This window comes from Mustela lutreola, chromosome 12 (genome assembly GCF_030435805.1).
Source record: "Mustela lutreola isolate mMusLut2 chromosome 12, mMusLut2.pri, whole genome shotgun sequence".
Lineage (NCBI taxonomy): Eukaryota > Metazoa > Chordata > Mammalia > Carnivora > Mustelidae > Mustela > Mustela lutreola.
Window position 1 is genome coordinate 22,991,073 of NC_081301.1, and position 15,559 is coordinate 23,006,631.

At 41.4% G+C, this 15,559-nt stretch overlaps 1 protein-coding gene across 3 annotated transcripts in view; it reads right to left on the reverse strand.

The window, feature by feature from the left end:
- The window catches only part of PALM2AKAP2 (PALM2 and AKAP2 fusion), a 451,783-nt gene extending 444,365 nt beyond the window's left edge, over positions 1 to 7,418 (reverse strand). The window contains exon 1 of one of the 3 annotated variants that reach the window (XM_059141746.1): positions 7,199 to 7,418. In XM_059141746.1, the coding sequence (XP_058997729.1) occupies positions 7,199 to 7,203 (5 nt within the window). In that variant the 5' untranslated portion in view covers positions 7,204 to 7,418. The remainder of the gene's footprint in view (positions 1 to 7,198) is intronic. The other 2 variants (XM_059141744.1, XM_059141751.1) reach the window with 2 other exon arrangements.
- Between the last annotated feature and the right edge of the window lie 8,141 nt (positions 7,419 to 15,559).

The window sequence follows — 15,559 nt, forward strand, 5'->3', positions numbered from 1 at the left end:
TATAAGTTCTGTGAAGGAAGGACATTTTTCAGTTTGATTCACTGCTCTACTCTCAGTGCTTCCAACAGTGCCCAGTGCATAAAGGGTGCTCAGTTGATTGAACTGTGAGAATTTGGCTTACAATTCAAAATTGCCAAAGTTAAAAACTTTGAAAATGTAACTAACAATCTAATTAACTAATCTAACAATCTAACTAACAGTATAACTGCAACAAATGGTAAATGCTAAGTGATATACTCTGATTTCCTTAATGATAGGAATAAGAATTCATTCAATAAAGTTAAAATTTGACAACAAACTCTACAAAAGAATTACTTGATCACTTCTTAAAGTTAACTAGGTATTTTAAGTTTTCCCTTTGTAAATAATTTTCACTCTCTTCCTAACTCAAGCTTGTTGTTTGTATTTTATGGCTCCCTAGTGCTCTCTGAAAAAAAATGACAAGTAGTCCAGTGAGGCAAAAGCAAAGACGGTGACCACTGATAGAATGGTTACATAAAGTCAGATGAGTCAAATATAAATGTATTACTCAGATATAAATATATAAGGTGGCTAGGATTGTCAAGGATTTGAGGAAACAGGGACTCACACATAACTGGTGGCAATGTAAAGTGATAGAACATTTTTGGATACACTTTGACAATATATAGAAAAATTCATAATATGCATATTCACTCACTCAGCAATTCCATTTCTGGAAAGCACGATATAGATTCATTTGCAGAATGTACAAAGATGTTCACTGCAACACTGCATTTAATAGCAAAAAAAAAAAAAAAGTGGCAACAAACTCAAATCTTCATCAAAAGAGACTGATGAACTATATTCCAAAAGTAAATGCTAATCAGCTAATAAAAGCATACATGATAGGTATGTATATATTGATATATAAAAGTATGTGTGATATATTTAGAGGAAAAAGCAAGTTACAGAACAACATATGTGGTATGATTTCATTTATATAAAAGGAAGTATTTAAACTTCTATCAATATGTGTTTCCAACTCTACTTGCTTTGCATGGAAAATATCTGGAAGGATACCTCCAAACTGTTCACAGTAAGGCTCCAAGGACTAAGCCTTGGGGGAAAGAGAAAGGAAAAGGGGGTTCATTTCATAAACTAAGCCCCCAAACATTTTAATTGTTGTAAAAAGCAAACAATACTTCCAACAAAAAAAATTTTTTAAAGACTTATACATTTTTAAACACATTTTTTCAATGCCTACAAAGTGTTGAACACATGAAATGGCACACTTTGTGTAACGGATGGCAGACTTAGCCAAGGAAAATGATTCAAGGTCATAAAGCACCCATAGTCACATTTAGATTAAACGGGAAGTTCCTTGAAGACAGGATCAGGTCACCATTTACTCCCAGTACCTATCACAGTGCTTGGCACATAGAAAATATTTGATAAGGGGCACCTGGGTGGCTCAATAGGTTGAAGTTTCTGCCTTTGGTTCAGGTCATGGTCCCAGGGTCCTGGGATCTGGCCCTACATGGGGCTCTCTGCTCCGCTGGGGACCTGCTTCCCTCCTCCCCCTCTGCCTGCCAATCTGCCTACTTGTGATTTCTCTTTTTGTCAAATAAATAAAATATTTTTTTTTAAAAAGAAAATATTCGATACATGTTTGCTGGATAAATGGATGAATGCATGAATGAAGACATATATGAAGAACCAGAAGTCAGCTGTGACTCAATACCCTTCCCACACTCATCCCTTCATGAGCCTTGATTTGTTTATGTGAAAGAAGAAACTTTCTTTGAGATACTTGGTGATCTCCTCTGCATGCTTTAAAGTTGTCCTGTGGTATGGCTGTGTGAAAGCAGGCACCTGCCAGGTGAGGAGAAATGTCATTTCTACACCCCATCAGATCAGTTCCGAGGCTGCCATCCATGTTGTCAGACCCCAAAGCTTGCAGAGATGGCAACAATTTAAAGAGTTCCATGTAATATCCTCTGTGCCTTTTAGCTCCCATGCTGTTTGGAAGGCTGTGTTCTAGAGAAGTGTCCAGCAAAACCTATAGGTGTGGTACCAAATTAAATATTGCACATACTAAAGTTTGTCCCCATATATAACACTGATCTCACACAACCCAACAAGGAGCGCAGCCAAGTGTAATCAGTTAGGACCCTCTGCTTGCTATCTTTATTTTTTCCTATTTCAACTGAGATGCTCTTGTTTTTTAAAACCAATAACGTTCATGAACAAATGATTATTTGGAGGGGGATAATTTTATATTTTTAACTTAATTTAATTTTTTATTTTTTCAGTGTTCCAAGATTCATTGTTTATTTTACTCCAATTCATTTAAAATTAGTGACTTTGGCTTATTCAGAACTCTCAGGTACTGGCACACCACAAACGGTCTGGCTTTCAAAACTGATATCCCCTTCTCCTATTGCACATATCTGCAGTATACTGACGCTTGGCTATGACAACATATATTCCTTCTTTTTTCCTTCCAAGTTTTTTTTTTTTTTTTTTTTTTTTTAGTTAACATATAGTGTAGTATTGGCTTCAGGAGTAGAATTTAGTGATTCGTCACTTACATAAAACACCCTGCACTCATCACAAGTGCCCTCCTTAATGTCCATCACTTCTTTCTTTCTTTCTTTATGAAAGAAAAAGAGAGAGAGGTAGAAGGAGAAGCTGTTTCCATGCAGGGCAGGGAGCCCAATGCAGTACTTGGTCCCAGGACCCCGGGTTCACGACCTGAGTGGGAGGCAGACACCCAACCAGCCGAGAGCCATTCAGGTGTCCCATCACCCATCCACCTCCCTCCATCAACCCTCAGTTTGTTCTCTATTGTTAATAGTCTCTTATGGTTCGCCTTCTGTGTTTTTATCTTATTTTTCCTTCCTTTCCCCTGTTCATCTGTTTTGTTTCTTAAATTCCACATGAGTGAAATCATATAGTATTTCTTTCTCCAACTGACTTATTTCACTTAGCAATAGTTACTCTAGTTCCATCCATGTTATTGCAAATGGCAATATTTCATTCTTTTGATGGTTGAGTAATATTCCATTATATATATAATATTCCCATTAAGTCTATGTATTCCATTATGTATATATATATACCATTATGTGTAGATAATCCCATTATATATACTCCATTTTATATACTATACACACACACACCACATCTTTATCCATTCACCAGTCGGTGCACATTTAGACACTCTCAATAATTTGGCTATTGTTGATAATGTTGCTATAAACATTGGGGTGCATGTGCACCCTTTGAACCAGTATTTTTGTATTCTTTGGATAAATACCTAGTAGTACAATTGCTGGGTCATAGGGCAGTTCTATTTTTAATTTTTTTAGGAACCTCCATACTGTTTTCCAGAGTGGTTACAACAATTTGCATTCCCACCAACATTGTAGGGGGGTTCCCCTTTCTCTGCATCCTAGCCGGCATCTGCCATTTCCTGAGTTGTTAATTTTAGCCACTCTGACTGGTGTGAGGTGGTATCTCATTATGGTTTTGATTTGTATTTCCCTGATGGTGAGTGATGTTGCGCATTTTTTCATGTCTGTTGGTCATCTGGATGTCTTCTTTGGAGAAATGTCTGTTCATGTCTTCTGTCCACTTATTTTTTTTTTAAGAAGATTTCATTTATTTATTTGACAGACAGAGATCACAAGCAGGCAGAGAGAGAGGGGGAAGCAGGCTCCCCGCCAAGCAGAGAGCCCGATGCGGGGCTCGATCCCAGGACCCCTACGATCATGACCCAAGCCGAAGGCAGAGGCCTTAACCCACTGAGCCACCCAGGCACCCCTTCTGTTCACTTCTTAACTGGATTATTTATTTTGAGGGTGTTGAGTTTGATAAGTTCTTTATAGATTTTTGATACTATCACTTTATCTTATATGGTGTGACACATTTTCTAGGCCATCCATTTTACATACCTTCAGTAGGAAAGTTAATTTTAGCTTTCTGAACTTGTAAGCTTAAAAGTTTTAAAAGACAAGTGATTATCTTCATGTCCATTCATAAAGCTTGTTGATGGCTCTGCGTTGCACTTAGCCACATCTCTAAACCATCCTCCCCTCACTGCCAAAGCTCTAACCATACCATCCTTCTTTCAGTTCTTCCATCCTGCCAAGGATCTCTCCTGCCTCAGGGCCTTAACACATGCTGCTTTCTCAGCCTAGAGGGTTTCTTCCCTCTACTCCTCACCTAGCCAACTCCTACTCATCCTTTACATCTCACATTAGATATCAGCTCCTCAGAGAGGTTTTGTTGACACCTCAATCTAATTTGTATCCCCTTCCTGTTATTTTCTCTGTGCATTTCCCTCCATAGCATTTACTATACTTTTGCATTTATATATTCATTTGTGTTTACTACTTTAACATCGACCTTTTCATTAGACTATGAACTTCAGATGGTGAGAATCATGACTGCTTTGTTGACCAGGACTAATCTCAACAAATATTTGTTAGTTACATGAAAAAATAAAAGGACGAAGTGAGTTTTATTCCCCCTTTTAATTGTTTCTCATAAACATAAGTTGAACACAATAAGTAAGAAGAATTGAGCCCCTATCTCACTGATATTTAAAGCAGCCTGTCCTACCTAAGATGAGATTCTGAGAGGGCTTAGATTGAGAGGAAGAACAGGATATGAGAAATTTTGTTAGAACCAAGACAGGAAGAGGTGGTATTCTGAAAGAAGAGAAAAAGAGTTTAAAAGTTAATTACATTAATGAAGCAAAGGAAGTGGGACAGAGAACAGATAGACAGTTGGAAATGCAGGAGGTTAACTGGAAGGTGAGAAGGACTTTGGAATGTCACAAGGGAACAGGAAAACGAGGGCCAAGGTTGATCAGGAGAGAAGCAGGCTGGTTGTGGCTCCTAGGTGGGTCCTGCGATAGGAGAGGAAGAGTGTGGGAGATCAGCACACCTGGAACAAAAACTTAGCTGGAAGATGGAGAGGAAAGGAGGGGGGGTCCGAGGAAGGAAACTTACAAATTCTTTAAGCTGTTTCACAGTTACTGAGCACTCCAGTTTTAATCCTGGAGATTGGCAGTACATTAGCATACTAATGTGGGATGGGAGAGATGAAAGTCACTGCCCTGGCAAGCAACCAGGGTATCCCGTAAGCGTCCATGGTGCGATGGCTAGATCGACATTCATTCTCTTATTAAGGACAGTCTCCCTGTCTAAACAAACAACAATGGCAATAAGAATAGAATATGTCAGGAGTGCCTGGGTGGCTCAGTGGGTTAAAGCCTCTGCCTTCAATGCGGGTCATGATCCCAGGATCCTGAGATCGAGCCCCGCATTGGGCTCTCTGCTCAGCAGGGAAGCCTGCCTCCCTTCCTCTCTCTCTCTGCCTGCCTCTCTGCCTACTTGTGGTCTCTGTCTGTCAAATAAATAAATAAAATCTTTAAAAAAAAAAAAAAGAATAGAATATGTCCAAGGCCAAGCTGTCCAGCTTCTGCTATGTATGCAAGGCTGCTATGTCTTTTGGTCACTTCTCCACACCTACAATGGCATCTTGAAAATTGTGTTACTCTTAGTTGCCCTTGGGGCATTAAGTTTCTTTATAAATTGTCTGGAGGGATAAAAAAAAAAAAAACAGCTTGGTGCCAACCTGAAACCCCACAAAATGTTAATGGAGAATGCTGGAGACCACAGTAATAATAGTAGACAATAGATAATATTTTTAGATAATAGAGGATATTTATTGAGCTTTCTTTGTGCTAGGCTCTAAGACCATTATATGTATCAATTTGTTTAATCTGCACAAAAATTGCATGAAATAGTTATTATTCCTCTTTCCAGAAATGAGACCCAGAGAGACTGACGTCATTCCGCAAAGTGCACAGGGACTCAAGCCCAGCAAACTGATCGCAAAGACTTAATCATTAACTCCTTAAATCTGTATACACCTTACAATTTACAATGCCCTTTAGAAGAGATAGAAAGCTTATCCGATCCTCTCAACAATGCTTAAAAACTACGTCAAGAGCATCTTTGACTCCAATGAACACTTGGGGAAACTGAGGCTCAGAGACAGAAGTTACTGGTATAGGAAATCAATAGCACTAATACCAGCCAAGGGGTATTTCAACCAGGGGCTGAAACCTACAACTCCTCACTCCTAAAATGCCACACCATCTCTTACTTCTGCTTTAGCAGCCTTGTTGGTGAGGATTAAATTGCATCTACACAATCAGATACGCAGAAGGACAAAAGCTGCATCTAGGGTTTATTGGGTTTGACATGAAGGTCCTGCTACCCGAAAACCGGACGTTATCCCCAGGCTGAAATATGATTTCATGAAGCCCCAACATCAGGGAGTATCCGTGGGAAAAGAGGAGGCAGAGAAGCTGACCAAGTGAGCAGTATCTAATAGCCGACTCCAGAATTGACCCTTTCGTGGAGCGTCTCGCTTGTCACAGTGGCCCTGCTGCGGCAGCAGCCTGGGAGAGGGACCAGCCCAGAGATGCAAAGACTGAGAAAGAAACCCCAGTTCGAACCCACAACTGAAGCGCTTCATTGTGTCTTTTCTGGTTAACGCCCCTCTTGCCTCCCTGCCCTCTCTTCCCCACCCCTCTCTTGCTGTGCCCACGGGGCCAAACGTGGTAACTCAACCCCCAGCTGCTGCTCCTACCTTTTTGTCTCATTTCTCAATTAATTACCCCAGGAACAAATCAATTATTTTGGGTCCTCCGATGGTCTCTAGTAGCCAGGGCATTGCCGCTCTGGCTCATATTACCACGAACTCATCATCCTTCCTTCCATGACACGCTTCACACCGAACCACATTGGCTTCGGATCCGCAGTGACCCCCCCCCCTTTTTTTTTAACTGCAGTCCAATAATGCTGACATGGTTAGGAATCGGAAGTAATGGCTATTGCAGTCAACTCCCTGAGAAGCGGGAGCTTGGGGCAGGGATGGGGAAGCCTAGAACCTGCCTCCCTCCTTAGTAGTACCGTCCCCTCCGGAGGCCCTGCTGGCTGAGAGGCAGCGGCACAAAACCACGCATCCCGGGGCTCCTACCCCTTGGCTCCAGCCCCTGCGGCTGCTGCTATAGAAACACCAGGCGTACACACTGGGCTGAAATGAAACACCCATCCCGGACTGGGACCCGAGCCGGCATCGGCCTGCTGCCGCGGTCGCCATGGCAACATGCCGAGAGCAGGGCAGCGAGCGGAGAGCGCGGCGCGGGGATACTCACTCCATCGCGGGGCTCCGGGCGGCCCGGCGGCGCGCTGCTGCGGGGCTCACCGGCGCTGCTCGCCTCTGCCGGAGCCGGGCGCTCTGGCCGCGCCGCGCGCGAGGTGGAGCCGCAAGCTTCGCGAGCTTCTCCCCTCCCCGCCCGCACCCCCTCCTCCCCTTGAGGGTTGAAAGTGAACGCTCAGGCTCTCTCAGCTCCCAGCCTGCGAGTAAAACGGGAAGCAATTGGATAATGTTGTTCGCTGGGCGCTAGACAAGCCACTCCACTTAAATGTTTCGGGAGGGAGCGCGCTGGCAGCTGCGCGCCGGGCGGTGTGGCCACCAGCGCGCAGTGCCCGGGCGCCCGAGGCGCCAGGTGCGCCGGCGGCTCCCCTGGGACGGGCGGCGCGGCACTGAGGCGCTGGGGGTGGGGGGTGGGGGGTGGGGACCGGTGGGAGGAGAGAGGGGTGGCTGCGGCGGCCGCACAGCCCAGAGGGCTCAGGGAAACGATTGAGTCATCCGCAAGGTTGCAGCTCTCGAGGCTTGGAAGTTGCGAAAGAAAGAAGCATCTAGCATCTAGCCGCTGCAAATAACAAGTACTGCCCCCAGCAGGCCGGGCCGGAGTTCGGAAACGCCATTGTGCCAGCCCGGCGGGCATCGGTCTGAGTTTCCCAAGGAAAACTCCAGCTGCGTGGCGGCGCGTTACTGCGGTGTGTCATCCCTTCGGCAATCCCACGCCCTTCCTATCACTCCATATTCTGCGTGTTCTTGCCTAGTAGGAAGATACTGTCCAGCGTTACTTTTCCTAGTTCGTTCTCTGAAAACAATAGGTTCATTGAACATGTTTTCCCAAATTACCATGGCTCCACCCCAGAGTTATAAGCCTCCCTAGGGCATATATTCCTTCCTTATACGCCCCCCCCCCCCCACACACACACACAAGGATTCCCTACTCCTAACGGTTTCCCAAATGTAAACCTGGCTCCCATCCAGGTGCCTTGCACCTGCTGCAATGAAGACTAGACGGGATAAGCTTTAGGCTTTCACCGTGTCTTGCTGCCCGGTCCCTCTGTCAGTGGGTGTCTGCCAGGCGCTAAGGATGCAGCCCTAACCAGAGTCATCATAGTCCCTGCCCTAGTGGAGCTCATCGGCTAAAGCAGAAAGACAAAGCACAGAGAAAGAGAAAAATAAACATCACCACAGACTGAAAATACTGCTCGAAAAATTAAGAAATAAAATATCAAGATGAATGTTTTAAAATTAAGCTGTGACGATGATGACACAAATTCGTGAGTATACTAAAAAGCCCTGAATTGTACATTCTGGGTGAATTTTATGGTATATGAACTATATCTTAAAGCAGTTAAGAGAAAACTACTCCAATGGAGAATAAAAGGGAAGTGGGCTTGCTAAGGTCAGGTGTTCAGGAAAGGACCCCTGAAAACACTGACCTGAGAGAGGATGGGCTCAAAAGCAGCCCCAGCTTGCTGGGTGATTCTAGATGGGAAAGAGCTCTGCACAATCAAGGGGCTGGAAGGAGATGGGTGTAAAATATTCGGGGGGGAAGGCACTGCTCCTCTTTTCCCTCTGGAGAGTGAGCCACAAAGTTGATTTTAGTGAATATTCACAGGGCTGTTTTGCGGAAAGAGATTCTGGGGTTTTGCCAGGTCTCCATTCACAGAGAATCTGGTGTGAATTTGGAGATCATAAGACCCTCCCTCAACCCATGTTCCTCCCAGCTACCATCCTATCTTTACTCTTACCCTTCATAGTCGAGGTTCTTTTTTTTTTTTTTTAAATTTTTTTATTTTTTATAAACATATATTTTTATCCCCAGGGGTACAGGTCTGTGAATCACCAGGTTTACACACTTCACAGCACTCACCAAATCACATGCCCTCCCCAATGTCCATAATCCCAACCCCTTCTCCCAAACCCCCTCCCCCCGGCAACCCTCAGTTTGTTTTGTGAGATTAAGAGTCACTTATGGTTTGTCTCCCTCCCAATCCCATCTTGTTTCATTTATTCTTCTTCTACCCACTTAAGCCTCCATGTTGCATCACCACTTCCTCATATCAGGGAGATCATATGATAGTTGTCTTTCTCTGCTTGACTTATTTCGCTAAGCATGATACGCTCTAGTTCCATCCATGTTGTTGCAAATGGCAAGATTTCATTTCTTTTGATGGCTGCATAGTATTCCATTGTGTATATATACCACATCTTCTTGATCCATTCATCTGTTGATGGACATCTAGGTTCTTTCCATAGTTTGGCTATTGTGGACATTGCTGCTATAAACATTCGGGTGCATGTGCCCCTTTGGATCACTACATTTGTATCTTTAGGGTAAATACCCAATAGTGCAATTGCTGGGTCATAGGGCAGTTCTATTTTCAACATTTTGAGGAACCTCCATGCTGTTTTCCAGAGTGGCTGCACCAGCTTGCATTCCCACCAACAGTGTAGGAGGGTTCCCCTTTCTCCGCATCCTCGCCAGCATCTGTCATTTCCTGACTTGTTGATTTTAGCCATTCTGACTGGTGTGAGGTGATATCGCATTGTGGTTTTGATTTGTATTTCCCTGATGCCGAGTGATATGGAGCACTTTTTCATGTGTCTGTTCGCCATCTGGATGTCTTCTTTGCAGAAATGTCTGTTCATGTCCTCTGCCCATTTCTTGATTGGATTATTTGTTCTTTGGGTGTTGAGTTTGCTAAGTTCTTTATAGATTCTGGACACTAGTCCTTTATCTGATATGTCGTTTGCAAATATCTTCTCCCATTCTGTCAGTTGACTTTTGATTTTGTTAACTGTTTCCTTTGCTGTGCAAAAGCTTTTGATCTTGATGAAATCCCAGTAGTTCATTTTTTCCCTTGCTTCCCTTGCCTTTTGCGTTGTTCCTAGGAAGATGTTGCTGCAAATCAGTCAATGTGATACAACACATCAATAAAAGAAAGAACAAGAACCATATGATACTCTCAATAGATGCTGAAAAAGCATTTGACAAAGTACAACATCCCTTCCTGATCAAAACTCTTCAAAGTGTAGGGATAGAGGGCACATACCTCAATATCATCAAAGCCATCTATGAAAAACCCACCGCAAATATCATTCTCAATGGAGAAAAACTGAAAGCTTTTCCGCTAAGGTCAGGAACACGGCAGGGATGTCCATTATCACCACTGCTATTCAACATCGTACTAGAGGTCCTAGCCTCAGCAATCAGACAACAAAAGGAAATTAAAGGCATCCAAATCGGCAAAGAAGAAGTCAAATTATCACTCTTCGCAGATGATATGATACTATATGTGGAAAACCCAAAAGACTCCACTCCAAAACTGCTAGAACTTGTACAGGAATTCAGTAAAGTGTCAGGATATAAAATCAATGCACAGAAATCAGTTGCATTTCTCTACACCAACAGCAAGACAGAAGAAAGAGAAATTAAGGAGTCAATCCCATTTACAATTGCACCCAAAACCATAAGATACCTAGGAATAAACCTAACCAAAGAGGCACAGAATCTATACTCAGAAAACTATAAAGTACTCATGAAAGAAATTGAGGAAGACACAAAGAAATGGAAAAATGTTCCATGCTCCTGGATTGGAAGAATAAATATTGTGAAAATGTCTATGCTACCTAAAGCAATCTACACATTTAATGCAATTCCTATCAAAGTACCATCCATCTTTTTCAAAGAAATGGAACAAATAATTCTAAAATTTATATGGAACCAGAAAAGACCTCGAATAGCCAAAGGGATATTGAAAAAGAAAGCCAACGTTGGTGGCATCAGAATTCCGGACTTCAAGCTCTATTACAAAGCTGTCATCATCAAGACAGCATGGTACTGGCACAAAAACAGACACATAGATCAATGGAACAGAATAGAGAGCCCAGAAATAGACCCTCAAATCTATGGTCAACTAATCTTCGACAAAGCAGGAAAGAATGTCCAATGGAAAAAAGACAGCCTTTTCAATAAATGGTGCTGGGAAAATTGGACAGCCACATGCAGAAAAATGAAATTGGACCATTCCCTTACACCACACACAAAAATAGACTCAAAATGGATGAAGGACCTCAATGTACGAAAGGAATCCATCAAAATCATAGTCGAGGTTCTTAAAAACATTGCCTATAATCGCCATTTCTCCACCCTCACCTCCTATTTGTTCCTGGTAGCTTATAGGATTAAACTCAACTGTGGGTAATTAAGAGTCGCAATCAGGAAAGAGAGTTGTCTGCCTCTTAAAAGTTCAGTGATAAGCAGTCCTGGACTGGTTTAATATCTCTCAAAGAGCTAAGAGACCCAGGCTCCTCCAAAATGTTGGTCTGTCATTTGTGGTCTCCATTCCTCATAGTCAGAGGTGGCTGCTCCAGCTCCAGCCATCATGTCTGCATTCCAACCACCACAAAGGTAGAAGAAGCAAAGAAGAAAGGGCTAAGGAAGCAGGCCAGCTGCCTCTTATGGAAGGCTTCCAGAAACTGCCTCAGGACACTTTCACTTACATCTTTTGGCTAGAATTCAGTCACATGGCCATATTCAGTTTCCAGGGAGACTCATAATCATGAGCCTAACCAGAAATTCAGGGCTCCATTCCCATGAAAGAAGGAGAAAATGGGTATTGGGGGCAAACCAGCATTATTTTATTACTCCTTAACCCTTAACAATCCAGCTTCTGCCTTTCCCATATCGACACTACTCCCTATAGAGTCGCTAATGCTAAATGCAATGGCTATGTCTCGGGCCTCTTCTACTCATGACTTATGAGCAGCATTTGATATTTTGGCCACTCTTTTTGTATTTGCTTTTATCCCCCACTAAGTTGGTTTTATTGAGCATGATTTATATACAGAATTCCTTCTTTTCAGGTGTACAGGTCTAAGAGTTTGGACACATTATACACTCGTGTAATCACCACCATAATCAAGATAAGGAACATTACCATCACCCCCAAACAGTTCCTCTGAGTCCCTGGATAGTCAGTTCCCTTCTCCCACCTCTAGCTCCTGGCAACCACTGACCTGATTTCTGTCTCTGTGGTTTTGCTTTCCAGAATGTCATATAAACAGTATGTAGCCTTTTATATTTGCCTTCTTTCACTTAGCAAATGCTTCTGGGAGTCAGTGTTGTGTGTAGAGGCAGTTTCTTTTCATTGTTGAGTACATTATACAGATGGACTTCAATTTATTTATTCATTCATCAGCTGATGAGCTGATGAATATTTAGATTATTTCCAATTTGTGACAATCACTAATAAACTTCTATAAACACTCAAGTACAGGGCTTTGTGTGAACATATATTTTCATTTCTTTTGGGTAAATACCTAGGGTCACACCTACCATTCTGAAAAACTGTCCTAGGTGACGCCACATTGTCATAGCTCTAGCACCTGTTCTCTGATTCTTGTCTTTTAGATGTTAGTGTTCTGTGTTCTGCAAGATCTGGTCTTAACTCTCTTTCCTTCTGACCGTACATACCCTCCCTGAGCAATTTTATCTACTTCTGTGGGTTTAATTAGCTGTTTTTTTGGTGTTCATTTCCAAAAGTAAATCTCAAATGCCCATGATTCTTCTAATCTTCAAAATGGAATATCCAAAGTCCCTTGTAACATCTTCACAAACACTTCAAATCCAATATGTCCAAAAAGCACTTTTCATTTTCACCTGTAAATCTCCTTCTAGTAACCTGTACACTATCCTAACAATAGAGAGGAAAATGTCCATGCAGAAACCTGAGCACCTTATTTGATTTGTCTCCACTTGACCTTCTATATCCAGTCAATCAGAATTTTTCCAGGCTACCTCCTGAAGAGTCACAGAGCCCATTCATTCCTGTCTATCCCCACTGATGTTAATAAAACAGCCTCCCTTCTGGCTTTTTTGTTTCTAGTTACATTTTAAGGAGTTCCAACTCATCTAACTGTACAGCCAGAGCAATCTTCCAAAGACACAAGATCTAATCATATCGTCCCCTTGCCTAACACCTTTCAATTGGCATCTCTCAACCTTAAGATAAAGGTCAGATTTCATTGTAGGTACACCTTAAGTTGTTTGAAGTTAGTCTCTTCACTAATATAATTTTCAAATGCAGTAGAAAAATAAGAATTAATTCATTTTACAGGGCTGGCCTATATCTTTTTAAAAGTCACAAACATATCATCTGATACATTTAACTGCAGGAAAAAATAACAGACTTTAAAGCCAAACTTTAAACTTTAAGACTCTGGTTAAAATTCCAGCTTGCTCACTTATTAGTTTTGTGACTTGGGACATATTTCTTAATCTAATTCATAGGTTTCTTCATCTATGAAATGAGGACAATAATGCTTATCTTTAAAGGTTGGTTTGAAATTAGATACAGTGTATACAAAATGTCTAGTAGCTACTCAATTAACAGCAGTATAATAAGCTATTATCATAATTATTATTGTCACCATATTATTATTACATTGTATCCTTCCTCTGAAATCCTAAACATTGTGACAGCTCTATCTTCACAACATCCCTTTACCCCTGAAGAAGTGAAACTGATAAAGGTGTAGACATGGTGAAGATCAACTTGTTTATTCTTTTTGATGGAATGAGAATGTTACACTAGATGACATTATTTATTCTTTAAAATGATATAGATATATCAATAATATAATATAGTAAAGTAGTATACATAGCATAAAAAGTAACAGGGTATGGCTATGTGGATATACCAATACACACATTCTTTAATGGTTTATTCATTTAGTTGAGCTTACCAGATACTATTAGTACACCAAATACACATTAACACCTCTCTAACTTGGAAGTTAATACCTTAACAACTTAACCCATCTGAAATTTAGTCTAGAACCAGGAAATAAAAGAGTCATATCATAAAGTCCATGTTATAAATTATTATTCTTAACCTCCTTAGGGTTATAACCTCCTTGAGTATCTGGGAAAAACTGTAGACCCCTCTCCCAGGAAAAACATAAGGTGGCACAAACTCACATTTTTCTCATAATATCAGGTGGTTTGTAGATGCCCTAAAGCCCACCCATGCTTCATGGACCTCAGGCTAAGTTCTTGCCTGGAGTTTGCCACTTGCTCCCATATACATTATTTTCTATTTATTCTGTGATTGTCTTGTGGGACTTATTATCCCCATTTTGTAGGTGAAGAAACTGAAGCTTAAAGTAGCTAAATACTTAATGGGTTCACATGTCAACAAGAGTCAAATTCACAAACAAAACCAAAGTCCTCAACCTCCTGGTCTAAAAAGAGAATATGCTGGCTGAGAGAAAACCCAACATGATTTCTATCTAGGCATAATGCATAAGCTTTAGAATTAGAATTCTTAAACTGGGGACCATGGCTGGGCTTTGGGGATCTGCCTCAGACTACAGGCAGAATTAGGGGCTAGGAGTGGTAGGTCAAGTAGAGAGAAAAGGTCCATGCCTCTCACCGTGTTACCTTAGTGTTCCCTGATTCAAAACAAACAAAATTCTGAATAGGACTACTTTGGATATAATACTTAGTATATTTGGTTAACTGGTATCTGGATCACTAGAATTAGAAATACACAATTTGAAGAGGTTGGAGAGGATCAGTAAAACTGTGCCTTTGGGAAGTAAGAGCTAAAAAATGAGGAAGAAATATATGAAAATGGACATAGGACAACAAAACAGAAACAATGTGGAATCATTCAGTGTAGGAACTGACAGTTGTCTACATCAAAGTAGTTCCTGAGAACATCACAGAATAATCATTTTCAGCACCTGTGTTTAAGACTGAACAGGCTTTCAAATGTTCCCATTCATATTAGGTTGTTAATGTTTATCTTTCAGCTAGGCTAACATTTAGTTATTTGGAAAGTGCATCAGGGCTCCTGTTCCATCTCATTTCTCGTTAATGTTTGGTTAATGGAGATATTACTATAATTTTAAAGGTCTAATGGGGGAGGAAGGGAATAAAAATAGGTACAATCATTTTGCCAAGCTTACGGCATCATTCAAATACATTAACAAACCCAAAGCAAATCATTAGATTGATCACTAAAATATAAAAACAGGCAGTTTTCTAATTTACCTGACATTACTGGATTTTAACTCTATTCCTAGAAGTAACAGGACCTTTGGAGCTTTATGTAGCTTTTATATTTCATAACATACTGCTTTACCTTTTTACTTCCATGTTACTATTTAGAGATATGTGGGAAAGGAACATCTCTAACAGAAACTGGGTATTTGTTCATCTAAACCTATACATGTGAGGGGTGGAGGAGTGTAATTAAATAATTTACTGAGTTTCACTGATATGTAGATTTCCCACTTGGCTTATAGAGCTGGTGTGAACATGGAGGAGGCACTACTAGACTCCATGCATCACTCTTCTTCC